General features: G+C 47.5%; 1 protein-coding gene across 1 annotated transcript; it reads left to right on the top strand.

The window, feature by feature from the left end:
• Positions 1 to 1,140: 1,140 nt before the first annotated feature.
• On the top strand, positions 1,141 to 15,464 carry CCDC160 (coiled-coil domain containing 160). Its single transcript, XM_059678636.1, has 2 exons — positions 1,141 to 1,149; positions 14,172 to 15,464. Exons 1-2 carry the CDS (start codon positions 1,141 to 1,143, stop codon positions 15,156 to 15,158), a joined length of 996 nt encoding a protein of 331 aa, XP_059534619.1. The 3' UTR covers positions 15,159 to 15,464.
• The last annotated feature ends 11,357 nt before the right edge of the window (positions 15,465 to 26,821 follow it).

The following is a 26,821-nucleotide window of genomic DNA, read 5'->3' as shown; positions in this document are numbered from 1 at the left end:
ATAGAGAAGACAGTTTGTCCCGGGAAGTGGACACTTGGCTCATATATTAAGACTCTGAAAGACTAAGGCACAAATCAGGATAACTGCCCTTTTAAATGTTTTTTTCAAATTAACTGTGCCCTGAGGGAGGGAAGCAAGACCTACACTCCCGCCCTTTGCTAATGTGGTTCTTGGCATGCTCATTAATAAGCATGCTGCTGCTACTGCAGCCACCAGCTGTGACTCATTTGTTCAATAGGTGTTGAAGGTGAGGAGATACTACTATGTTTGACTATAATGCCATCATCATTCTTGTCCCATTTGGTATTTGCATTACTTGGGAAAGGAAGACAGTGCCTCATAGTTGGGAAAGTAGGTTAAACGTTAAGAAAACTTTCTTCAAAGTGGCTGGCATCACATTTTAGATGAGCCAAACAGATATAAACAGGGATTTTGGCGTTCTGGTTCATTATGTTTTCTAATTATGCTGGTGGGTTTTTATTTTTCAGGTCAAACTGGAGGAGAATGATGGCATCAAGTAGAACATCCTGTACATCAGAAAGTGTAAGTACAGTTGTGCTGGCTCATATCTTGTTATGAGTGTTTAGAAGCACAGAGCTTCAACCTTGTAACTAGATCATTAATCTGCATGATCAGTACACTATCAAGAAAGCCTTATAAAAATACAAAAGAAAAGTGTCCTGAAGATTTTTAGCTAAGTCAAATAAACTTTGATGGGAAAATAAAAATCCTTTCCCTAAAATGTCATCCAAAACACTTCATAAGTCACAAAAGAAATTATATAAGTATTGACAAAAACTCAATTAGAATCAAAGCATTATAGAATTTTCAGAAAAAAAGTATTAAGGATCAATTATTCAACAAATTTTTTTTTAAGTGAGAAAGAAGGGCAGTTTCTTTTTTAAAAAAATATATTTTATTGATTTTTTACAGAGAGGAAGGGAGAGAGATAGAAACATCGATGAGAGAGAAACATCGATCAGCTGCCTCCTGCACACCCCCTACTGGGGATGTGCCCGAAACCAAGGTACATGCCCTTGACTGAAATCGAACCTGGGACCCTTCAGTCTGCAGGCTGACGCTCTATCCACCAAGCCAAACCGGCTAGGGCTATTCAACAAATATTTATTGATGGCGACTATGGGTCAGGTAACAGGTAGGGATACAAAGATGAATAAGATACCAGGAGATCACAATATATTGGTAAAACAAAAGTTTGTATGAAATGCAGTAGAAGCACAGGAAAAGCTCATAGTGCAGCATCATTCTTGCTGATCTTCAAACTGATACTCCAATTGTAGTATTTTAAGAACTTATTGGTGACTCTGAAAACCACTGGAGCATTTGGAAAGTTCTTGGTAAAGTAACTGCTGATAAAAATACAAATATCACACTAGCTGGTTTGGCTCAGTGGATAGAGCATCATCAGCCTGTGGACTAAAGGGTTCCAGGTTCAATTCTGGCCAAGGGCACATGCTGGGGTTGCGGGCTCAATCCCACCAGTAGAGGGCATGCAGGAGGCAGCCAATCAATGATTCTCTCTCATCATTGATGTTTCTATCTTTCTATCCTTCTCCCTTCCTCTCTGAAATCAATAAAAATATATTAAAAAATACAAATATCTTTGTAAAAAACACTACCACTTTCCTGCTTAGAAATAATTTAGCTTCAGAATTTGGGGGCATAAAACAACTTGCAGGATTTAGATCTAATTCTTCCCTGAGGATGCAGGTCAAATTAATGTAAGATTTAAATTTAGGTTCCCCTCTACATGCCGTAATACTACCTATACATTTTTTTCAAACTGGCTTTTTCTGAGGTCTGATGACCTCAGGCTGACAACTTTGAAGCACACATCTTTGGAAAAGGGTTGAGTTATTTAACTGGCTGGTTCATGTTCTCAAGGAGGGTAAGGAAAACCTGAAAACAGAATAAGAATCATTTTTACAGTATGCTTTAAAATTACTTCCATTTTCATTAATTTCTTCTAACCACCTGTGAAATCAGTATATCGTGCCTATTTTACAGCTAAAAAAAAAAAATTGAGGTAAGTTTTCACATAGATCTAAAGTGTGGGAGCCAAGATAACTGACTCCTTCATCTTATTTTTTCCACCATAGTCCACACTCAATTCCTTTCTCAAGATCTTCCTTTCTCTTCTCCATGATTCTGCATGGCAAAACATGTTCACCCACCCTGACTTCAGACAGTTCCTTTGGGTTCTAATTTTAGTATTGAATGGTTTTCTGCAAGCCAGTAATTCTCAATAGTGAGGGAATGGCTAATCTCCCCTAGTTGGGGCAGGTCAGAATCTTTTCGAATAAGGAGAGAGGCTAATGATGGCAGTGCTTTGTGCTTAGGGACAGTGGAAGAAGAATAAAAGGTTGAGAACTACTGCTTTTAAGTGAGAACAGGTTGGACAATTGAGCAAAAAAGCAAGGCTAGTGATTTTCTTTGTAGCAGACTCCACCCACCTCCTCCCCCATTTTCACCAAGCAGTTTTTCTAAGGGTTGGGAGAACCAAAAACCTCCAAGAATAATGGGGAAAAGTTCCTTGAGCTAAGAAGGGCCCTTTGTCTTCCCCTTACTGCCACTGGACTATGATTAAAAGCTGGGCTTTTAATCTGGCTTTTAATCTAGTTGATTGGGGCTGAGGAACTGAGGGCAGTGACAGAAGTTTGCCCATCCCAAGTTGGAGAGGACCTTTTCCAGCCATCATTCCCAGTTTACAAAGTTTGTAATGAAGCACTCTTGTTATGTGAGGAAAAGCTTCTGGAGGTTTTCCAAAACTATTTCTCAGTCCCTGCATACTCCTGCCTAGAAGAATAGTCTCTTTTTGCAGACACATCTAGACTTATGCAAAAGAGGTGGTCCTGAAATTTTGAAATCAAATTCTAATGTAAATGAGATAAGGCAACAGAAAAAAATTATATTTGATTTTTATGTCATCAAATTTTTCTAAAGCATGTGATTTAAAATATGAATATTTTAGAAAAAATAGTTTGTATATATTTGATCACTTATCCACCTTAATATGAGTATATTCCTCAGGGACCCATACCTTGAAAATGAAACAGATTGTTGTTGTTTTTTGCATTTCCCTTTCACAATCAACAGCAGTGTATTATTTTCTGGAACTATTTAAGGATATATATGCATTCACCTAAGATTTTTATGGAATGGTTTGCCCAAAGATCCATAATAAATGACCACTCCTTGCTTAGCTCTTAACAATTATTATGTTATATCACATCACATTATTTTCAATTTATATTATTAGTGCTTCCCAAATTCTTTAGGTAAATATAAACTATTTTTATGAGTTAAGAGATCCCTTACTCCACCAAAATGACCTACTATCTTGCCAGAGGGTAAAAGTCATTAGAGGATGAATGGTGATGTTTTCAGGTAGACACTAACTAGAACCATCAAGAGTCCATTATTAATTTATGCCAGACACAAATGAATAGCTATACCATATTATGGACACCCTGGCATTGACAGTTTAATCCCAAGGATTTCTGGGGAATCACTGTCTTAGAGGATCACTAATGTTATATTTGTCATGTGACTATATCATTTTCCTTGTTCTGACTTATTTCTTTACATCTTTTATTTCTCTTGGACCTCCTTCCCCTACCCTTCAGTCCTTCAGAATCCAACACAGTGTTGAGTAATAATAAATTTTCATAATTGATGCACTAAAAAGGCATTCTTGTACTTTCAATAAGGATTCTGGTTTGATTTGCCTTATGCTGCAAAAATTTACCTAATTAAGTTTTTTGTGAGCAAAATGGCTACCACTCAGGGGTAGAGGAGTGTCATTGCTTCAATGCCTATTCCTTTTCCTTGCCAGAGAACACTTATGTCATACTTGTTCCACATAAAAAAATAAACAGTGCAATTTGCAAAGAGAAAATGAGACTGGCAGCTTTTAACCCCAGTGTGGGCTTTGCCATATTCTGGGTATATTTGGGAACAGGCCATTAAAGGATATCTTGCCAATGAAATAGAAAAAGAAAGAAAGAAAGAGAGATAGAAAGAGGAAAGAAAGAAAGAAAGAAAGAAAGAAAGAAAGAAAGAAAGAAAGAAAGAAAGAAAGAAAGAAAGAAAGGAGCTCAGAGACCCCCTGACCCTGCCCTGTATAAGCCATGTGAGGAGAATTCCAAAGGCATTTCAAACCTTTCTCTTTCTGCCCTTTGATATGTGACATGCCATTCTCCTTACCACCACCACCACCACCCCCGCTTTATTTTTCCTCTGTCCTTTTGTGGCCCTTTAAAAAATACCTAAGCTCTGAATACTGGGTTGTTTTCTTTCAATTTGTGGAATGAAACCCAGCAGAATAATAAAGGGGAATTTTAGAACAAGTACGGACCTGGGAGACAGGGTTTCAGTTTTACCATTACAGTCTGTGTAGCCTTGATCAAGTCATTTAACTTCTCAGAGCCTTAGTTATAAAATAAGTCTATTCTCCCCAGTTCTGTGAAAAGCATTGTCTATATCAGGAAATTGTACAGAAGTTCAGAAAGGTAGTGAAATTTATGTATTTTGAGAGGGTTGGCGATAGAAGTCACTTTTTCAAGTACAAATGACTAAAAAGAGTTTTCTAGTTTAAGTTTTATCTCTACCTAAATCTCTTTGTCATTATTGCTATCTGCAGTTATAAAGTGGCCTTGGCTTACTTGCCTTGCTGCATATCTCCTTTCAGATCAATCTCATCAATGCCTTTCATCCAGAATTCATTAGGAGGAATAGTATTCTCTCTCCCATTACTACCTGATTGGAAGCATTTTTATCTTTTACAGGATGGTCTAGTGAAAATTTGACTGCTACAAAAATGTGACTGGCTACAGATGATGTATTGTAAAATGGCATACCTGAAATCTATATAATTTTATTAACAAACTAGAGGCCCGGTCCCCACAGCCCAGCCAACACCCTCTCCAATCTGGGACCCCTCGAAGGATGTCCGACTGCCCGGTGGGATTGGGCCTATATGGGCAGTCAGACATTCCTCTCACAATCCAGGACTACTGGCTCCCAACTGCTCACCTGCCTGCCTGCCTGATTGCCCCTAACCACTTCTGCCTGCCAGCCTGATCACCCCTAACCACTCCCCTGCCAGCCTGATCACCCCTAACCACTCCCCTGCCAGCCTGATCGACACCTAACTGCTCCCCTGCAGGCCTGATTGCCCCCAACTGCTCTACTCTGCTGGCCTAGTCACTCCTAACTGCCCTCCCCTGCCAGCACAGTCGCCCGAACTGCAGTCCCTTGCTGACCTTGTCGCAACTACTGCCCTCCCTGCAGGCCTAGTGCCCCAACTGCCCTCCCCTACAGGCCTGGTCCCCCCAACTGCCCTCCCCTGCAAGGCTTATCCCCCTCCCCAACTGCCCTTTCCTGCAGGCCTGTTCCCCCCAATGGCCCTTCCCTGCAGGCTTGGTCCCCCCAATGGTCCTTCCCTGCAGGCCTGGTCCGCCCAACTGCCCTCCCCTGCAGGGCTTGACCCTTCCAACTGCCCTCCCCTGCAGGTCTGTTCCCCCAACTGCCCTCCCCTGCAGAACTGGTCCCCCAACTGCCCTCCCCTGCAGGCCTGGTCCCCCACACTGCCCTTCCCTGCAGGCCTATTCCCTCAACTGCCCTCCCGTGCAGGCCTGGTCCCCACAACGGCCCTTCCCTGCAGGGTTTGACCCTTCCAACTGCCCTCCCCCGCAGGCCTGGTTCCCCCAACTGCCCTGCCCTGCAGGACTAGTCCCCCCAGCTGCCCTCCCCTGCAGAACTGGTCCCCCAACTGCCCTCCCCTGCAGGGCTTGTCCCCCCAACCACCCTCCCCTGCAAGGCTTATCCCCCTCCCCAACTGCCCTTTCCTGCAGGCCTGTTCCCCCCAACGGCCCTTCCCTGCAGGCTTGGTCCCCCCAACGGTCCTTCCCTGCAGGCCTGGTCCCCCCAACGGTCCTTCCCTGCAGGCCTGGTCCACCCAACTGCCCTCCCCTGCAGGGCTTGACCCTTCCAACTGCCCTCCCCTGCAGGTCTGTTCCCCCAACTGCCCTCCCCTGCAGAACTGGTCCCCCAACTGCCCTCCCCTGCAGGCCTGGTCCCCCACACTGCCCTTCCCTGCAGGCCTATTCCCTCAACTGCCCTCCCGTGCAGGCCTGGTCCCCACAACGGCCCTTCCCTGCAGGGTTTGACCCTTCCAACTGCCCTCCCCTGCAGGCCTGGTTCCCCCAACTGCCCTGCCCTGCAGGACTAGTCCCCCCAGCTGCCCTCCCCTGCAGAACTGGTCCCCCAACTGCCCTCCCCTGCAGGGCTTGTCCCCCCAACTGCCCTCCCCTGCAGGCCTGGTCCCCCCAACGGCCCTTCCCTGCAGGCCTATTCCCCCAACTGCCCTCCGTGCAGACCTGGTGCCCTCAACGGCCCTTCCCTGTAGGTTTTGTCCCTTCCAACTGCCCTCCACTGCAGGCCAGATACCCCATCTGCCCTCCCCTGCAGGCCTAGTTGCCCCAAACTGTCCTCCCTTACAGGCCTGGGTCCCCATCAACTACCCTCCCTAGCAGGCCTGGTCTCCCAAACTGCCCTCACCTGCAGGCCTGGTCCAACCCCAACAGCCCATTCCTGCAGGCCTGGTCCCCCCAACGGCCCTCCCGTGCAGGCCTGGTCCCCCAACTGCCCTCCTCTGCAGGCCTGGGTCCTTCAACTGCCCTCCCCTGCAGGCCTGGTCCTCCCAACTGCCCTCCCCTGCAGGCCTGGTCCTTCCAACTTCCCTCCCCTGCAATCCTGGTTCCCCCAAAGGCCCTCTCCTGCAGGCCTGGTCTTCTCCAACTGCCCTCCACTGAGGCCTTGTCCCACAAACTGCCCTTCCCTACAGGCCTGGTCGCCCCCAACTTCCCTCCCCGGTAGAACTGGTCCCCCCAACTGCCCTCCCCTGCAGGCCTGGTCACCCCAACTGCCCTCCCCTGCAGGCCTGGTCCCCCCAACTGCCCTCCCCTGCAGGCCTGGTCCCCCACTCAACTGCCCCCCTCCAGGGCTGGTCCCCCTCCACTGACCTTACCTGCAGGCCTGGTCCATGCCAAATGCCCTCCCCTGCAGGCCTGGTCCCCCCCAACTTCACTCCCCTGCAGGCCTGGTCCCCCCCAAACTGCCCTCTCCTGCAGGCCTGGTCCCCCCAACTGCCCTCCCCAAAAGGCCAGGTCGCCCCCAACTGCCCTCCACTCAGGTCAGGTCCCCGCCACTACCCTCCCTTGCAGTCCTGGACCCCCAAATGACCTCCCCTGCAGGCCTGGTCCCCCCGCAACTGCCCTCCTCTACGGGGCTGTTCTTTACTAACTGCCCTCCCCTGCAGGACTGGTCCCCCAAACTGCCCTCCCGTGCAGGCCTGTTCCCCACAACTGCCCTCCCCTGCAAGACTGGTCCCCCAACAGCCCTCCCCTGCAGGCCTGATTCCCCCAACTGCCTACCCCTGCAGGCCTGGTCCCACCTCAACTGCCCTCCCCTGCAAGACTGGTCCCCCGCAACTGCCCTCCCTGCAGGCCTGGTCCCCCCTACTACCCTCCCTTGCAGTACTGGTCCCCCCAAATGAACTCCCTTGCAGGCCTGGTCTTCTCTCACTGCCCTCCCCTGAGGCCTTGTCCCCCAAACTGCCCTCCCCTGAAGACCTGGTGCCCTCAAAATGCCCCCCCTGCCGGCCAGGATCGCCCCCCTGCCCTCACCTGCAGTCCTGGTACCCCTCCTCTACCCTCCACTGCAGGCTTGATTCCACCAACTGCCCTGCCCTGCAGGCCTGGTCCTCCCAACAGCCCTCCCCTGCAGGCCTGGTCCCCCCCCAACTGCCCTCCCGTGCAGGCCTGGTCCCCCCTCAGCTGCCCTCCTCTACGGGGCTGTTCTCTCCTAACTGCCCTACCCTGCAGACCTGGTCCCCTCAATGGCCCTCCCCTGCAGGACTGGTCACCCCAACGGCCCTCAACTGCAGGGCTTGTCCCTTCCAACTGCCCTCCCCTGCAGGCTTGTTCCCCCAACTGCCCTCCTCTGCAGGCCAGGTCCCCCCAACTGCCCTCCCCAGAAGGCCAGGTTGCCCCAACTGCCCTCCACTCAGGTCTGGTCACCGCCAAACTGCCCTCCCCTGCAGGCCTGGTTCCCCCAACTGCCCTCCCCTGCAGGCCTGGTTCCCCCAACTGCCCTCCCCTGCAGGCCTGGTCCTCCACACTGCCCTCCCCTGCAGGCCTGGTCACCCCCAACTGCCCTCCCCTGTAGGCCTGGTCCCCCCAACTACCCTCCCCTGCAGGCCTGGTTCACCAAACTGCCCTCCCTGCAGGCATGGTCCCCCCACAACTGCCCTCCTCTCCGGGGCTGTTCTCTCCTAACTGCCCTCCCCTGCAAGCCTGGCCCCCCCCAACTGCCCAACCCTGCAGGCCTGGTCCCCCCAACGGCCCTCCCCTGTAAGCCTGGTCCCCACCACTGCCCTCCGTTGCAGTCCTGGTCCCCCCAAATGACCACCCCTGCAGGCCTGGTCTTCTCCACTGCCCTCCCCTGAGGCTTTGTCCCCCCAACTGTCCTCCCCTGCAGCCCTGATCCCCCCAACTGCCCTCCCCTGCAGGCCTGGTTCCCCAAACTGCCCTCCCCAGCAGGCCTAGTCCCCCCAATGGCCCTCCCCTGAAGGTCTGGTCCTCCCCAACTGCCCTCCCCTGCAGGCCTGGTCCCCCCAACTGCCCTCCTCTCCGGGGCTGTTCTCTCCTAACTGCCCTCCCCTGCAGGCCTGGTCCCTCCAACTTCCCTCCCCTGCAGGCCTGGTCCCCCCAACTGCCCTCACCTGTAGGCCAGGTCCCCCCAACTGCCCTCCCCAGAAGGCCAGGTTGCCCCAACTGCCCTCCCCTGCAGGCCTGGTCCCCCATTACTGCCCTCCCCTGCAGGCCTGGTACCCACAACTGCCCTCCCCTACAGGCCTGGTCCCCCCCACTACCGTCCCTTGCAGTCCTGGTCCCCCCAAATGACCACCCCTGCAGCCCTGATCCCCCCAACTACCCTCCGCTGCAGGCCTGGTTCACCAAACTGCCCTCCCTGCAGGCATGGTCCCCCCAATGGCCCTCCCCTGCAGGACTGGTCCCCCCAACTGCCTTCACCTGCAGGCCTGGTCCCCACCACTGCCCTCCCCTGCAGGGCTGGTTCATCCCAACTGCCCTCCCCTGCCAGCCTGATCCCCCAACTGCCCTCCCCTGCAGGCCTGGTCCCCCCAACTGCCCTCCCCTGCAGGCCTGGTCCTCCCAGTGGCCCTCCCCTATAGGACTAGTCCCCACAACTGCCCTCCCCTGAACGACTGGTCCCCCAACTGCTCTCCCCAAAGGCCAGGTCGCCCCAACTGACCTCCACTCAGGACTGGCCCCCGCCAAACTGCCCTCCCCTGCAGGCCTGGTCCTCCCCAACTGTCCACCCCTGTAGGCCTGGTCCCCCCTACTGCCTTCACCTGCAGGCCTGATCCCCCCAACTGCCCTCCCGTGCTGGCCTGGTCCCACCAACGGCCCTCAACTGTAGGGCTTGTCCCTTCCAACTGCCCTCCCCTGCAGGCCTGTTCCCCCAACTGCCCTCCCCTGCAGGCCTGTCCCCCCAGCTGCCCTCCCCTGCAGGCCTGGTCCCCCCAACTGCCCTCCCCTGCAGGCCTGGTACACCCACACTGCAATCCCCTGCAAGACTGGTTCCACCAAATGCCCTCCCCTGCAGGCCTGGTCCCCCCAACTGCCCTCCCCTGCAGGCCTGGTCCCCCCAACTGCCCTCCCCTGCAGGCCTGGTACACCCACACTGCAATCCCCTGCAGGCCTGGTCCCCCCAACTGCCCTCCCCTGCAGGCCTGGTCCCCCCAACTGCCCTCCCCTGCAGGCCTGGTCCCCCCCGCAGCTGCCCTCCTCTACGGGGCTGTTCTCTCCTAACTGCCCTCCCCTGCAGGCCTGGTCCCCTCAATGGCCCTCCTCTGCAGGACTGGTCTCCCCAACTGCCCTCCACTGCAGGCCTTGTCTCCTCAGTGGCCATCCCCTGCAGGTCTGGTCCTCCCCAACTGCCCTCCCCTCCAGGACTGGTCCCCCCAACTGTCCTCCCTTGCAGGCCTGGTCCCCCCGAATGGCCCTCCCCTACAGGACTGGTCCCCCCAACTGCCCTCTCTCCAGGGCTGGTTACCCCCCCACACAGACCTCACCTACAGGCCTGGTCCCCCCAACTTCCCTCCCCTGCAGGCTTCCTCCCCCCCAAATGCCCTCCTCAGAAGGCCTGATTCCCCCAACTGCCCTCCCCTGCAGGCCTGGTCCCCCCAATGGCCCTCCGCTGTAGTATTAGTCCCCCCAAGTGCCCTCCCCTGCACAACTGGTCCCCCAACTGCCCTCCCCAAAAGTTTAGGTCGCCCCAACTACTCTCCACTCAGGCCTGTTCCCCCAACGGCCCTCCCCTACAGGCCTGATTCCCCCCACTGCCCTCCCCAGCAGGCCTCGTCCCCCCCCCCCCCACTACCCTCCTCTGCAGGCCTCGTCCCCCACAACTGCTCTCCTCTGCAGACCTGGTCCCCCTCTTACCCACCCTTGCGGTCCTGGTCCCCCTAAATGACTTCCCCTGCAGGCCCGGTCTGCTCCAACTGCCCTCCCCTGAAGCTTTGTCCCCCCAAGTGCCCTCCCCTGCAGGCCTGCCCCCCCCCCCCCGCAACTGCCCTCCTCAACCGGGCTGTTCGCCCCTAACTGTCCTCTCTGCAGGCCTGATTCCCCCAACTGCCCTCCCCTGCAGGCCTGGTTCCCCCAACTCCCCTCCCCTGCCGGCATGATCCCCCACACTGCCCTCCCCTGCAGGCCTGGTCCCCCCAACGGCCCTCAACTGCAGGGCTTGTCCCTTCCAACTGCCCTCCCCTGCAGGCCTGTTCCCCCAACTGCCCTCCCCTGCAGGTCTGGTCCTCCCCAACTGCCCTCCCCTGCAGGACTGTTCCCCCAACTGCCCTCCCCTGCAGGCCTGATCCCCCCTCTTACCCACCCTTGAAGTCCTGGTCCCCCCAAATGACCTCACCTGCAGGCCTTGTCTTCTCCAACTGCCCTCCCCTGAAGCTTTGTCCCCCCAACTGCCCTTCCCTGCATGCCTGGTCCCACCAACTACCCTCCCCTGCAGGCCTGTTTCCCCCGCAAACTGCCCTCCCCTGCAGGCCTGGTCCCCACAACTGCCCTCCCCTGCAGGCCTGGTCCCCCACAACTGCTCTCCCCTGCAGGCATGGTCCCCCACAACTGCCTTCCCCTGCAGGCATGGTCCCCCCCAACTGCCCTCACCTGCAATACTGGTCCCCCACAACTACCCTCCCCTGCAGGCCTGGTTCCCCCAACTGCCCTCCCCTGCAGGCCTGGTCCCCACAACTGCCCTCCCCTGCAGGCCTAGTCTCCCCCAACTTCCCTCCCCTGCAGGCCTGGTCCCCCCAACTGCCCTCCCATGCAGGCCTGGTCCCCCCAACTTCCCTCCCCTGAAGGCCTGGTCCCCCCCCTCTGCCCTCACTTGCAGGCCTTGTCCATGCCAAATGCCCTCTCCTGTAGGCCTGGTTCCCCCCACTTTCCTTCCCCTGCCGACCTGGTCCCCCCCCAAACTGCACTCCCCTGCAGGCCTGGTCCCCCCCAACTGCTCTCCACTCAGGCCTGGTTCCCTCCACCTTCCCTCCTCTGCCGGCCTGATCCCCCCCAAACTGGCCTCCCCTGCTGGCCTGGTCCCCCCCAACTGCCCTCCACTCAGGCCTAGTCCCTCCCAAACTGCCCTCCCCTGCAGGCCTGGTCCCCCCAAACTGCCCTCCCCTGGAGACTTGGTCCCCCAACTGTCCTCCTCTGCAGGCCTGGTTTCCCCCATCTGCCCTTTCTCCCTTGCAGTCCTGGTCCCCCCCAACTGTCCACCCCTGGTGGCCTGGTTGCCCCTAATTGCCCTCCCCTGCCGGCCCTCTTGTGGCAGCCATCTTGTATCCACATGGGGGCGGCCATCTTTGACCACATCGGAGCGGCCATCTTGTGTGTTGGAGTGATGGTCAATTTGCACATTACTGCTTTATTAGATAGGATGTCACCCCAATAAATTCTATTAAAGAATAGCCCAGCAGGCATGGCTCAGTGGTTGAGCATCATCCTGTGAACCAGGAGGTCAGAAGTTCAATTCTGGTCAGGGCACATGTCTTGGTTGCAAGCTTGATTCCCCCAGTGGGGGGTCCTACAGAAGGCAGCTGATCAGTGTTTCTCTCTCATTATTGATGTTTCTATCTCTCTGTCCCTCTCCCTTCCTCTCTGAAATCAATATAAATATTTTTTTAAAAATAAATGATAAAACATAAAAAATGTAAAATGTGGCTGGCAATTAGCATCACCATCTTATCTTTTTCTTCTGTTTCTTTCCTTTATGATTGCTGTAATAATCTCTACTCATTTGAATCCTTAATACTAGAGGGGAGAGAAACCAGCATTATATGATTATCTTTCCTCTTTAAGAACAGATAGGTCATAGGTACTTCTGGATGGTGACTAGTAGAATAATTAAAATCAGAACTATTTCAAGAAAAAGGAGGTGATGCTTCCAATGGCAAATCTATATCATAAATTTGAAGTCGCAGCTTATTTTTCTAGTCTGATTGACTAAACTTTACTAAAGCTTGGCTTATAGCTTTTGAACCCATCATTTTAACACCTTTACTGAATATTTGCACCTTTCCCTTTCCTCAAAGCCAAGTGAGTTGACAGTGGAGATGTACCCTTGAGGGTCAGGCATGTTCAGTACATGTAGATATGAAGTGTCATTGTTGGTAGCAAGAACATCTATTAAAATTTAAACTATTCTTGCTAAAAAGAAAGTATTAGAGATAATATATCAAAAAGTGGTTATCTCAAGGCCATGGGATTATGAGGGGATTCCTTTTCTGTATTTTCCAAAATTCCACAAATAACAAATATTACTATTATAATCTTTACATAATATGAATATTATATAAATATAAATTATGCATTAAATAATTTACTATTATAACATTTCGAATCTTTAATAATATTAAAGAGAATATTAATTTAAAAATAAATACAACAGTTGCCATTTTTTGTTACCAAGATAAAATTACATTTGTGTGCATGGGAAAAATAGATGCAGGCATAATTTGACCTTTCTCATTGGTAATACCACAAATATATTACAGAAGATTAATATATAAAATGAATGAAGTTACCCCTTCCTCCCTCTTTTGACTCTTAGCAGTAGCTAAATTATTAGTTTGTTGGCTTCAGATGCCAGTGGCCCTTCAGTGTGTTGCTTGGTTCCTTCTTTCTCCCTTCTCTCAGAAGTAGTAAACAATTAAATACTTCCATGCTTTAAGAGAGTTGTATGTTAAGGATTCCCTTTGAATACTGAAGAAACAAAACAAACATCCTCTAATTTTGATGCATTTAGAAAGTTGATTATGATTTAGCATGCTAAGGTTTCACCTAAAAACTACACTTGGAATCAATATCTTGAGAAAAACACATTTGGTGGTATTATTTTCAGTTGTTGACATTCGGTTCTCATCATGAAATTGCTGTCAAAATGGATAGAATTCTGTACACTTTGCAGTCATGCCTAAAAGCAAAGCCCAAGACTGGAATAGCAGGAATTTACAGGTCAAGACAGAAGGGCATTTGGCAGAGTTAGTCATGAGGAAGTTTGAATGGTATACTTTACCAAAAGCAGCTCACATTGCATTAAGCCCTGATGTTTTAGTCACTTTAAAGAATGAATAAACAGTAGTCCAACCAAAAAGAACTGAAGAAAAATCAGGGAAATTGGAAGCACAGGTATTAGCCTATTTTAAAATTAGGCCTATTGATTTTAAATCACTTTTACTCTTTTTGAAGCAATCTGTTTTCATGTGTATGGTTGTCTTTTATAGAATTATTTTCTATAATTAATGACCTAATGTATCAATTTATTGGTTATATTTCATAGCATCAGAGAATTTTAAAGCTGGAAGGATCTGTAGAACTTAGCTAATATCACCCTTTCAGTTTACAAATGAGGGAACTGAGGCCCAGGCCACTTCGTGAGTTGTAAGGAGAACCAGTCTTCAAATATTTAAGTTCCTTCAGCCATGAGCCAGCATTCTTAGTTCTTTTCACTACAGTAGCTGCCAGTGTAAATAATGTGCTTTGATTAAAATTATTTTCCAGGAATTGGAAGAGGTGCTTGAAGAAGTGGACGGTAGGAGAAAACACTGGAAAGAGAACATGTTTGCTCCTTCTTTTAGTGCTCATGATGTTCTAAATGAGGTTTTACAGCCTGAATTTCTTCCTGAACAAATGACTTTTGGGAAGGCCAAGAGAATGGGAGAAATTTACAACATGTCTAGTAGAAAGTTTCAAGAAGAGAATAAATTTCAGAGGAAAGAATTTATTTCCCAACCAAATGAAAAAGAAAAAGAACCAAATTTGAGAGAGAGAAAGATGAACGTTTCAAAGAATGAAGCAGACACAAATTCTTTCTCCTGTGAATCCTCTAATTTGGATGTTACAACTGAAGAAAGCTTTAATAGCACAGAAAACTACTACATATGGAATAAAAAAGATCTATCTCGATGGCGACAAAACAACAAGCAGAAATATACTGAAGGAAAGTCTCAAAATGTTAGCCTGAATGTTTTGAATGACCTGGAAGCGCTCACTATGAAATGCAGAAAAATAGAAGAGGAATTTGAAAATGCTGAAAAAGAACTTTTGAACGCCAAAAAGGAAGTCTGCCCAAAAGCCCTAAATTTTCAAGAAACAGGGGCAAAAACTTTGAAGAAAGGCTGGGAACTTCAAGCTTTAAGAAATGACCTATCTGAAAAAGCAACAAATGTCAAAAACTTAACTGAAGAGCTCCAGCAAGCCAGAGAAGTCATCCACAAGTTGAGCCTAGAGAACAGAGACTTGAAAGAAGTTGTTAGGAAGTTAAAACATCAAACTAAAGTTGGAAATGCACTCCTAAAGGAAGAAATAAAATTGCATTATGAATTAGAAGTGGAAAAGATCCATGGAGAGCTTGATGCCATCAAGAATGAACTAAGAATTGAGAAGACCATGCAAGCGAGAAATAACAGAGCCCTAGAATTGCTTAGAAAACACCTTTCTTCTGTACTATCAAGTACCCCTGACAGCTTTACAGGGGATTGTTGTTAAAACTTAAAAAATTAAAAAGCCTTTAATTAGGCAAGCCATTGAACCAAATCCGTGTTTTTTGTGCTTTCTTTGTATATTTCTTAAAATGTGTTTAATGGGATGTAATTTTCATTTTTGGTGAATCCATACATCTGTAAAAAGTATATATATCAACTTCAAAGCATCTGCTTTCTTTTTCTAATGAAGTTATTGCAGATGTCCAAATGGAAATGAAGTGTCAGAAATCTTTCTAATACTATTTCACTCAGACCTATAGTGATTCACCAGATCATATATGAACACAAATCAGTAGCCCTTTTGTGATGTTGTGAGCATTATGTCCTTGGCATGTGAATACTTTTTAATCTGTGTTCATTGATGCTAACAATAAAAATCATGTTTATGTATATAAGCATAACATGTGTCTGTGGCTCTTATAGCTGCCTGTTCAGACTCAATGGGATACAAAAATGTATCTGCTTTCTTTGAGACCTAACCTTAATTAGGCACATATAAACATCTCCAGAAAAAAAATGCAGATTTTCCTCTCCCCTGCTGTTTTCCCCATGCTTTCTCCCTTGACCCAGCAAAGGTTCCCATAGACTAGAAGATGACTTTAAGACAGGACTGTGACCTTTGCTAGAGCCCTGATTTGTCAGCATTGGTTTTTGCATTTTCTTATGTTGACCACCAAGGGGCGTTGTTTACACAGTTCCAACATTCTACCAGGGTGGGGGTGGGGGTTTATAAGCTTCCTGCCCAGTTTACATCACCAGCTGGGGTGAAAGGTGCTGGGTGTTAGCTATGTAAGCTGCTAGTGAGCTGGTTTGATTTATACAGGAATCCAGCCCTCTAAGGGGCCTGAGCAATGACAATTTATTTTACACTTTTAGAGAATAAATATGTACTGCCTCAATCCTTTGGTGAAAACAATGGGTAGTATTTGTTTATATCAACCATCATGATTTTTTTTGCAATTGGAGCTCTATTTGTATGTAATTTTTAAGTCCAATGAACCCAATGTAATTACAGACTATGAGAGTGGAATACAATTGTAAGGGTTTAGGTATCTTTCCATATGGGAAATCCCCAAACTGGGGATTTTAAAGTCCTAAAAGTCCTCGTCTTTAAAATGAGGGAGTAGTACTGTCATCCAGATTCTTTTTGCTTCTAATGTTTTGTGATTTTATTCTCAAGTGTTACTGTACCTGTGAAGAAATAAAACTCCTATGGCATTGGATGCACTCAGTTCTAGTACTTTGGGGGAACCTACATTTCTGACACCCCCCCCCTTTCAAAGAAACATAGAAAGTCTGTTCTTCATAGTTTGAACATTTCCAAACACTGTGCCATTACTAAATCAGGAGAGGGAGTAAATGAGCTGCTTTCTTCTCCTTTATCTTGTTTCATTTTTACTTGTTAAGGTTGGGGAAGTCAATGAATGGAGACAAACTACGCTGACCTTAATGCTGAGCAGGGATTGCCTAGCATGGGAAGACTGAACTAAATTGGAAGATAATCATTTTTGGCACTTTCTGAGTTAGTCCTGATAACCCAGGTACTGGCAGCCCACTCAAAGGGAAAGATGACTTTCAGGTTTTCGGTGGCCACTGGCTTCTCACCAAGAGGCTAGGTACAAAAGCAAACTAGGAACTCTTTTGCCCTATTCAACTGTCTTCCTCATCACCCCCTTAAAGTTGTCCCTTTGTCCTTGCCCCAAAAAGACTCCCAGTCTCTGACTGCTAGTGTGCAGAGCTGCTTACATGTTAAAATATGTCACAAATTGTATTAAATAAACTACTGGGCTCAGTCCTCTTTGTATATTTTAATTTTTAAAAAGGAACTTTTATTCCAGGAGAATTTCTATCAACTGACCACCATCTAAAGTCTTAAGTGACAACTTGGTTTATCTTGCATGAGTATGTATATGTGCTAATGTGTGTTTGAGGAGTGGGGAAAGAGTGTGGTGGAGGGAGATCCAGAAAAGATAAGTGTATGGCTTGCCCAGTTCCAGGATGAGAGGAGTTGTATTACTAGGAAGGAACTAGAAAATAGATTATTTTTAAAAATATATGTTTCTATTGATTTCAGAGAGCTAAAGGGAGAGGGAGAGATAGAAACATCAATCAGTGTCCATCTGGTGTTGCTCAGTGGTTGAGCTCCTATGAACCAGGAGGTCACAGTTCGATTCCCGGTCAGGGCATATGCCCGGGTTGCGGGCTTGATCCCCATTGTGGAGCATGCAGGAGGCAGCCGACCAATGATTCTCTCTCATCATTGATGTTTCTATCTCTTTCCCTCTCCCTTCTTCTCTGAAATCAATTTAAATATATATTTTTAAAAAAGAAACATTAGCCCTGACCGGTTTGGCTCAGTGGATAGAGCGTTGGCCTGCGGACTGAAGGGTCCTAGGTTCAATTCCAATCAAGGGCATGTACCTTGGTTGTGGGTACATCCCCAGTGGGGGGTGTGCAGGAGGTGGCTGATCAATGTTTCTCTCTCATCAATGTTTCTAACTCTCTATCCCTCTCCCTTCCTCTCTGTAAAAAAAAAAAAAATCAATAAAAATATTTTTTTTTAAAAAAAGAAACATTAATCAGCTGCCTCCTGCAGACCCCCCTACTGGGGATCAAATCTGAAACCCAGGCATGCACCAAGACCTGGAATCAAACCGTGACCTCCTGGTTCATAGTATGATGCTCAACCAACTGAGCCACAGCAGCAAGATGGAAAATAGATTCTTGTTGAGACAGCCTGGGATATTGAACCCCAGCAAAGCCCACTCTGTGGAAACCTAGGTCCAGATACTAGCCAGGGAGATAATAGACAATCACCAAATCCAGAGAGCTAAAGAGAAAAGGAAGCCAAGGTAACAGAACCAACAGTTTGGATCTTGGGGGTTCATATGTTTTGATGCTTTTATTTTCAAAAGCAGAGCTGCAATATGCTGGGAGAAAGCTAGGCTGTTCCTTGTGCTATGTAGATGGGAACAGCAGTAGGTTGTGGTGGCTTAAAGAACCATAATCAAGGCAGATGCTAATAGTCTGTCCCATTGTCTTTGTAATCACACTCACTTGTTGTATTAGGTGGCTCCGAATTTTGATCAGAATATATTGTCACTGTCCCTTTTAGTATATCGAATTGGAGATGTGGAGGCATTTTTATTTTTAACAAGAATGGCACATTAGGCTACTCATCCCTTTAATCTGTTGGGATTTTCTTGAAATCAGCAATGCAATTGCATACCAATCCCCACCAAATACCAGTTCCTTCCTTACTAGGAATCATGGTCTGTCACATGGCTATAGAAATATCTGCTGTACCTTGGGTTTACAATCCAGTTCTAGAAACATTAGCTGATCACTTATTACCATAATTAATAACGTCTAAGACACACTTAAAAATACCTGAATTTATGACACATCTTGAAATCACTGGCATGTCATAGTATAATTGTCAGATTTTTTTCTTTCCTAATGGTTCATAAAATAACGGTCTATCTTAAAATCAATGGGATTTTAGATTTGATGAAATGTGATCTATGCTAGGCTGGGGACATGCAGATAAAAGAATTTATGAATAAGACAGGTCTCTAACCTCCATGACCTTACTTATATGACTAACTGAAAGAACATGGTAAATACTATACTAGCATTGCTAATACAAAGTTCTGGGGGAGCACAGAGGAAGATCAGTTAATTCTGCCTGTGGGGCTAGAAAGGACTTCATAAAGGAGGTGACATTTGAGCTGAGCCTTGACGGATAAGAAGCATTTTTCCAGGCCATGCATGGGGGCAGGGGCAGGGCCATTTCTGGCATGTGAATGTGGAAGGTCTACTTGGCTTCAGCAATGAATTAGAGCACTGGGATGTTGCATTTTGCTGACTTTTAAAGTTCTATTCTGAAAATTACTGTGATTCCAATTTTTTGCTCATTTGCATGTAGACTAGAGAATGACGTTCTCATGACATAAAGACCAGGTTCCAGACAACATAATGCAGGAAAAATTTTTTACGGGTGCCACTGTACCTTTGGCTGCCATCATTTTTGTTTGGGAAACAAAAGACCTAAGAGGGGAAAAACCAAGATGGCGGCATAGGTAAACACCTGAAATTGCTGCCTCGCACAACCACTTCAAAACTATAACTAAAGACAAAACAGACATCTTCCAGAACCACAGGAAGGCTGGCTGAGTAGAAATTCTACAACTAGAAGGAAAGAGAAAAGCACACTGAGACTCAGAGGAGGTGCGTAAGTAAAGTGCAGAGGTACAGAGGCACACGTGGCAAGGGCTGGCAACAGAGGATGCCACATTGGTGTCTTTTTCAATCAGGAGGGAGTCACAAGCTCCAGACTGCTCTGAACTCCAGTTCCAGGTGAGTCTCTGGGGACCCAGGCTCATACCAGGAGAAACTGGACTGTCTGGCAGCGGGCAGAACTCGAGGGCGGCTTTCTCTCAGAAGTGCTTGCAGCGATTACCGCGGGACACTGAGACGGGAGACTGAGACACGGGAGCCTCTTAGGACAGGGCTGAGGATAAGCCATAGCTGTTTGCTCCTCCCTGTTTATTCCCTGAGACCCTGCCCCACCCAAGCTGCTAGCAGAGGCTTTTGCATATGAAAGGCCTGGCCCTTTGAGATCTAAAATTACGTAACAAACTGCAGCTGGGTCAGAGAGACCCAGAACTTCCAAAAGAAGGCCCAAGGCCCCACAGCAGCTTGCATTGCTTCACAGCTGGGCCTCATCTGGGCACCTCCAAACCCCAAACAAGGAAGAGGAATCTGCAGATCCCTCTGTAGCTCCTGCTGGGTAGTCTCAGGCAGAGGCTAAATTAGCACCTCCTTAGATCCAAGAGCCCATGTACCCAGTGGTCAGAGTGGGACCATCCAGATTACAACTCCTCAGATCCATAAGGGACACACTCAGGGGGCAGACTCAGTGAGCACCCAAGCCCCACTGAAGCAAGTATTGCCCCAGAAGGGTGTCTCCAGCACAGAAGTTCTCCCACTGCAGACACAGCTGATTCTCACAGCCAATTGGCCTGGAGGTCAATTCCTCCCAGTGATACCTACAACAATCAAGGCTTAACTACAACAAGACTGTGCACACAGCCCACAAAGGGTTGCACCAAGAGTGTCCACCTCAGGTAATTGGGGAGGCTGAGCCACTGGGCCCTATAAGACACCTAACACACAAACCACTCTACCAACACAGGGAAGCAGCCAAAATGCAGAGACAAAGAAACAGATCACAAATGACAGAAATGGAGGAAAGCGAACTACTGGATATAGAGTTCAAAACCACGGTTATAAGGTATTTCAAGAATTTTCTAGAAACCGCTGATAAATTTAGTGAGACTCGAGGATATGAAAAAGGACCAACTAGAAATTAAGCATACACTGACTGAAATAAAGAATATTATACAGAGATCCAACAGCAGACAAGAGGATCACAAGAATCAAGTCAAAGATTTGAAATACGAAGAAGTAAAGAACACCCAACTGGAAAAGCAAAAAGAAAAAAAGAATCCAAAAATACGAAGATAGTGTAAAGAGCCTCTGGGACAACTTCAAGCGTACCAACATCCGAATTATAGGGGTGCCAGAAGAAGAGAGAGAGCAAAATATTGAAAACCTATTTAAAGAAATAATGACAGAAAACCTCCCCTACCTGGTGAAAGAAATAGACTTACAAGTCCAGGACGTGCAGAGAACCCCAAACAAAAGGAATCCAAAGAGGACCACACCAAGAAACATCATAATTAAAATGCCAAGGGCAAAAGACAAAGAGAGAATCTTAAAAGCAGCAAGAGAAAGAAAGTCAGTTACCTACAAGGGAATACCCATACGACTGTCAGCTGATTTCTCAACAGAAACTATGCAGGCCAGAAGGGAGTGGCAAGAAATATTCAAAGTGATGAATAGCAAGAACCTACAACCTAGATTATTTTACCCAGCAAAGCTATCATTCAGAATTGAAGGTCAGATAAAGAGCTTCACAGAGAAGAAAAAGCTAAAGGAGTTCATCACCATCAAACCAGTATTATATGAAATGCTTCAGGGTATCCTTTAAGCAGTGGAAGAAGAAGAAAAAGGTAAAGATAAAAAATTATGAACAACAAATACATATCTATCAACAAGTGAATCTAAAAATCAAGTGAATAAAAAATCTGATGAACATAGTAAACTGGTGAATATAATAGAATCAGGGGCATAGAAAGGGAGTGGACTGACAATTCTCCGGGGGGGAGGGGGAGGGAAAGGTGTTTGGGTGGTGTGGGAAGAGGCTGGACAAAAATCGTACACCTATGGATGAGGACAGTGGGGGGCGGGGATAAGGGCAGAGGGTGAGGTGGGAACTGGTGGAGGGAAGCTATGGGGGGAAAAAAGTGGAACAATTGTAATAATCTGAATAATAAAGATTTATTTTTTTTAAAAAAAGACCTAAGAGATTTCGGTCATAATATCCAGCTAAGTCCACTGTGAGCAGTCTAGTTTCAAAAAGATGTATAAAAGAGAAATACCACAGTTGCTTTTCTTTCCAAGAAAGCACAGCATAACAGAGATTAAGTGCACAAACTTTAATTATCCACATACTAGCCATGTGATCTTGAACAAGTTACATAATTCTCAGTAGCTGAGTTCCATCATTTTGTAGGATGGAGTTAATAAATAGTATTTGGCCCTGGCCGGTTTGGCTCAGTGGATAAAGTGTCAGCCTGCGGACTGAAGGGTCCCAGGTTCGATTCCAGTCAAGGGCATGTACCTTGGTTGTGGGCACATCCCCAGTGGGAGGTGTGCAGGAGGCAACTGATCAACGTTTCTCTCTCATCGATGTTTCTAACTCTCTATCCCTCTCCCTTCCTCTCTGTAAAAAATCAATAATAAAATATATAAAAAATAAAATAAATAGTATTTGTTAGGAAAATAAGGTGAGATCACATATAGTCAATAATTTTCACCATTGTTGTCAACATCATCATCATTAATATTACATAACTGACAAGGAGAAATAGACCAAATCCATTTATCTCCTCCCAGCTATTAATTACTCTTACCAAACTCTATATATACAGGATGGGCAAAAGTAGTTTTACACTTGTTCATATGGAAAATAATACAATAACTAATAATAATAATACAAGAATAAACTATGTTTTGCATGCTCATAACTATAAACCTACTTTTGCCACACCCTGTATTGTCTCTCAAATTGTGTCCTCTGGAGAGGATATACTACACTCATGTGTTTCAGTGATGTGTGATATGTTTGAAATGGTGGAACAAGTTGCAGAAAGCATATTTTTATTTTATTTGTATATGAAGCCTTACGCCAAAGTAATGAATTTGTCGTATGGAGTTTCTGGCCTCAAGTCAGATCCTGTAAGGGCATTTTCTTGGGTCACAGCCTACCCAGCCCCTCTCCAATCAAATTGGTGTAAGGTTGGCCCCTGGCCAGCAGAATACCAGAAGTGGGTAAAAAGCCCTGCTCTAATACTCCAGTGGGAAAAAGCTCATCTAGGAAAAGGGAATAGAGATAAAAGAGTCTATTATAGTATTTTCTATTTCCCCTTGGCACAGGGAGCCATGCAGCTGGGGACCCACTATTTTTCACAGAATCTCTCCCCTGCCACCTCTCTCACCATTGATCATACCCAACTTTTTTATATTTGCTACATTTCAGGGGGCTCAGGTTGCCATTTCCCAGGGAAATGGATTCATAATGGTTCTCTGAGTGTGTGTTCTGGGGTATACTTGAAGCACTTCTTTTGCCTTCTAGCCCATTCCTGTTGATTCCACAATAGGTATTGTCATATACTGTATTCCAGACCATTATAGGAGATATACATGAGACCCTTATATCACTAGTATCCTAGCCTGGATTTGTACTATTGGTTAAAAGCTAGTTATAAAACTTTATTATGTGTCACTTCCATGTATGACATTTTATGTAATATGCATAAAAATACAAGTATTTCCTCATCAAATGAAACTGAGGCTCAAAGATATTAAAGGACTTATTCAATATCACACAGCTAGTAAATGGTGAATCTGGGATTCAAACCCAGACTGTCCAATTCCACATATGATGCTTGTTCCATTATATTGGACCACCTTTTATAAAAAATATATATATTTTATTGATTTTTTACAGAGAGGGATAGAGAGTTAGAAACATAGATGAGAGAGAAACATTGATCAGCTGCCACCTACACACTCCCTACTGGGGATGTGCTGCAACCAAGGTACATGCCCTTGACCAGAATCGAACCTGGGACCCTTGAGTCCACAGGCTGACGCTCTATCCACTGAGCCAAAGCGGTTAGGGCATCGGACTACCTTTTGTGCTTAAATTGATGCACCAAGTGTTCAATCACCATGAAGGTTATTTAAATTTATCAAAGACAAACTGGTTTATTACTGCAATCTGGACTCAACTTGAGTAAGTGATCTCTTAAATGGCTGAGATGAACAGTGAAGATTCATCTCATTATTAGAGAGACCATAAAGTGTTCATGTCTTCTGTTGGTGGGTAAAGTCTATGTGAAGGACACAGTATCTACACTAATAAAAGAGAAAAATGGTAATTGGCGTACGACGCTACTCTTTTCATTGGCTAATCAGGGCTATATGCAAATTAACTGCCAACTAAGATTGGCAGTTAACTGCCAACAATATGGCCGTTAATTTGCATATGTAGGCACAATGCAGGGAGGCGAAAGGGAAAGCAGGAAGAAGCCCCCTGCCACTGACAGTGATCGGAAACCCAGGGGGGAGCTAAGAGCTGGGGGGCAGGGCAAAGGCGGACCTGGGGACGTCTTTGCCCTGCCCTCCAGCCATGATCGGAGAATCAGGTGCCTTTTCCGCCCTGGCCAGTGACAGCAGGAAGTAGGGGTGGAGCCAGCGATGGGAGCTGGGCACGGTTGAAGCTGGCAGTCCCAGGAGCTAGGGGTCCCTTGCCTGGGCCTAAAGCGGAGCCCGCGATCACGGGGCCGCTGCAGCTGCGGGTCCCCGCTGCCCGGGTCGGACGCCTAGGCCAGAGGCGTTAGGCCTGGGCAGGGGCGGAGCCTGCAACCGCGGGGAGCTGGGGGTCCCCTGCCTAGGCCTACTGCTTCGGCCAGAGGCGATAGGCCTGGGCAGGGGCAGAGCAGGAGATCGCGGCGCTGCTGCTGCTGCGGGTCCCCGCTGCCCGGGCCGGACGCCTCGGCCAGAGGCGTCAGGCCTGGGCAGGGGCAGAGCCTGCAACCGGAGGCCTCAGGCCTGGTCAAGGGGCTGATCCGGTGATTGGTGATCGGAGGGTGATGAGGATCAACTCCTCTGGCCGAGGCATCAGGCCTGGGTGGGGGGCGGAGCCGGGGATTGGGGAGATATGATGGTCCCATTGCCCAGGCCTGAAGCCTGGGTCAGAGGCGTCAGGCTTGGGCGGGGGGTGGAGCAAGCGATCAGAGGGAGATGGGGGTCTCCTGCCCAGGCATGATTCCTGGGCCAGAGGCCTCAGGCCTGGGCGGGGGTCAGAGCCAGTGATCAGGGGGAGATGGGGGTCCCCTGTCCAAGCCTGACACCTCTGGCAGAGGCGTCAGGCCTGGGCAAGGGGCCCATCAGGTGATCGGAGGGTGATGGGGTCTACGCTTCTGGCCGAGGCATCAGGCCTGGGCAAGGGGCGGAGCCAGCAATCGGAGGGGTCTGGGGGTCCCCTGCCCAGGCCTGACGCCTGGGCCAGAGGCGTCAGGCCTGGGCTGGGGGCAGAACCAGTGATGGGGGGAAATGAGGGTCCCCTGCCCAGGCCTGACGCCTCTGTCAGAGGCGTCAGGCCTGGGCAAGGGGCCGATCCTGCGATTGGAGGGTGATGGGGTCAATGCCTGAGGGCTCCCAGTATGTGAGAGGGGGCAGGCTGGGCTGAGGGACACTCCCCCCCCCCCCACACACACACCCAGTGCATGAATTTCGTGCACTGGGCCCCTAGTCTTTCTATAACAGTAAACTTGACTATAAAAGTACCCTAAACAAAAACAATTGAAATATGAAGCCTAATTGACAACTCTCTAAAGCCAGTTCCAGCACTGATGGAATCAAGTTAATAAACACCCAGGATTCTTTGAACAACACTCATTGTGACTTTGTGAATCTATTTTTATATAATTCAAAATTATTTATTACATTTAAAACAATATTTTCCCTTGGAATCTTTGTCTCCTAAAATGTTGTCATTGAAAGCTGACTACTTTTTAAGAAAAAATGCTGTGAACCCCCTTGATGCATAAAAAGTGTTAAATATACCTGATGATTATATGTACATAGGGTGGGGAAAAGTAGATTTACAGTTGTGTGTATGGAAAATAACACAATAATGGAGTTTCCTTAAAAAACTGAAAATGGAACTCCCATTTGACCCTGTGATCCCACTTCTAGGAATATATCCCAAGAAACCAGAAACACCAATCAGAAAGGATATATGCACCCCTATGTTCATAGCAGCACAATTCACCATAGCTAAGATCTGGAAACAGCCTAAGTGCCCATCAGTAGATGAATGGATTAGAAAACTGTGGTACATCTACACGATGGAATACTATGCTGCTGTAAAAAGGAAGGAACTCTTACCATTTGCAACGTCATGGATGGAACTGGAGAGCATTATGCTAAGTGAAATAAGCCAGTCAGAAAAAGATAAATATCACATGATCTCACTCATTCATGGACAATAGAGACCATTATAAACTTTTGAACAATAATATATACAGAGGCAGAGCTGCCTCAAACAGATTGTCAAATGGCAGCGGGAAGGCCAGGGAGGGTTGGGGGGCAGAAGGTAGGGGGGTAAGAGATCAACTAAAGGACTTGTATGCATGCATATAAGCATAACCAATGGACATAAGACACTGGGGGATAGGGGAGGCTAGGGGACTGTCTAGGGCGGGGGGATAAAATGGATACATATGTAATACCCTTTGTAATACTTTAAGCAATAAAAAAAAGAATAAACTCTGTTTTGCATATTCACAACTGTAAACCTACTTTGGCCCCACCCTGTATATTTCACTCTTGTACTTTCCTTGATACCCTGGTAAGTTTATTCAAAGTTACAATAAAGGAATAATATTCTGTCACCCATAACTGGAAGGACTCTTGAAAAACTATTTCAGGATATCTTTTTTTTTTATTATTGCTTAAAGTATTACAAAGGGTATTACATATGTGTCCATTTTATCCCCCCGCCCTAGACAGTCCCCTAGCCTCCCCTATCCCCCAGTGTCTTATGTCCATTGGTTATGCTTATATGCATGCATACAAGTCCTTTAGTTGATCTCTTACCCCCCTACCTCCTGCCCCCCAACCCTCCCTGGCCTTCCCGCTGCCATTTGACAAGCTCTTTGAGGCAGCTCTGCCTCTGTATCTATTATTGTTCAAAAGTTTATAATGGTCTATATTGTCCATGAATGAGTGAGATCATGTGGTATTTTTCCTTTATTGACTGGCTTATTTCACTTAGCATAATGCTCTCCAGTTCCATCCATGACGTTGCAAATGGTAAGAGTTCCTTCCTTTTTACAGCAGCATAGTATTCCATCGTGTAGATGTACCACAGTTTTCTAATCCATTCATCTACTGATGGGCACTTAGGCTGTTTCCAGATCTTAGCTATGGTGAATTGTGCTGCTATGAACATAGGGGTGCATATATCCT

The sequence above is a fragment of the Myotis daubentonii genome, chromosome X (assembly GCF_963259705.1).
Source record: "Myotis daubentonii chromosome X, mMyoDau2.1, whole genome shotgun sequence".
Taxonomy (NCBI): Eukaryota; Metazoa; Chordata; class Mammalia; order Chiroptera; family Vespertilionidae; genus Myotis; species Myotis daubentonii.
The sequence above is the reverse complement of the archived record's forward strand: the minus strand, read 5'-3'. Positions and strand labels throughout refer to the sequence as shown.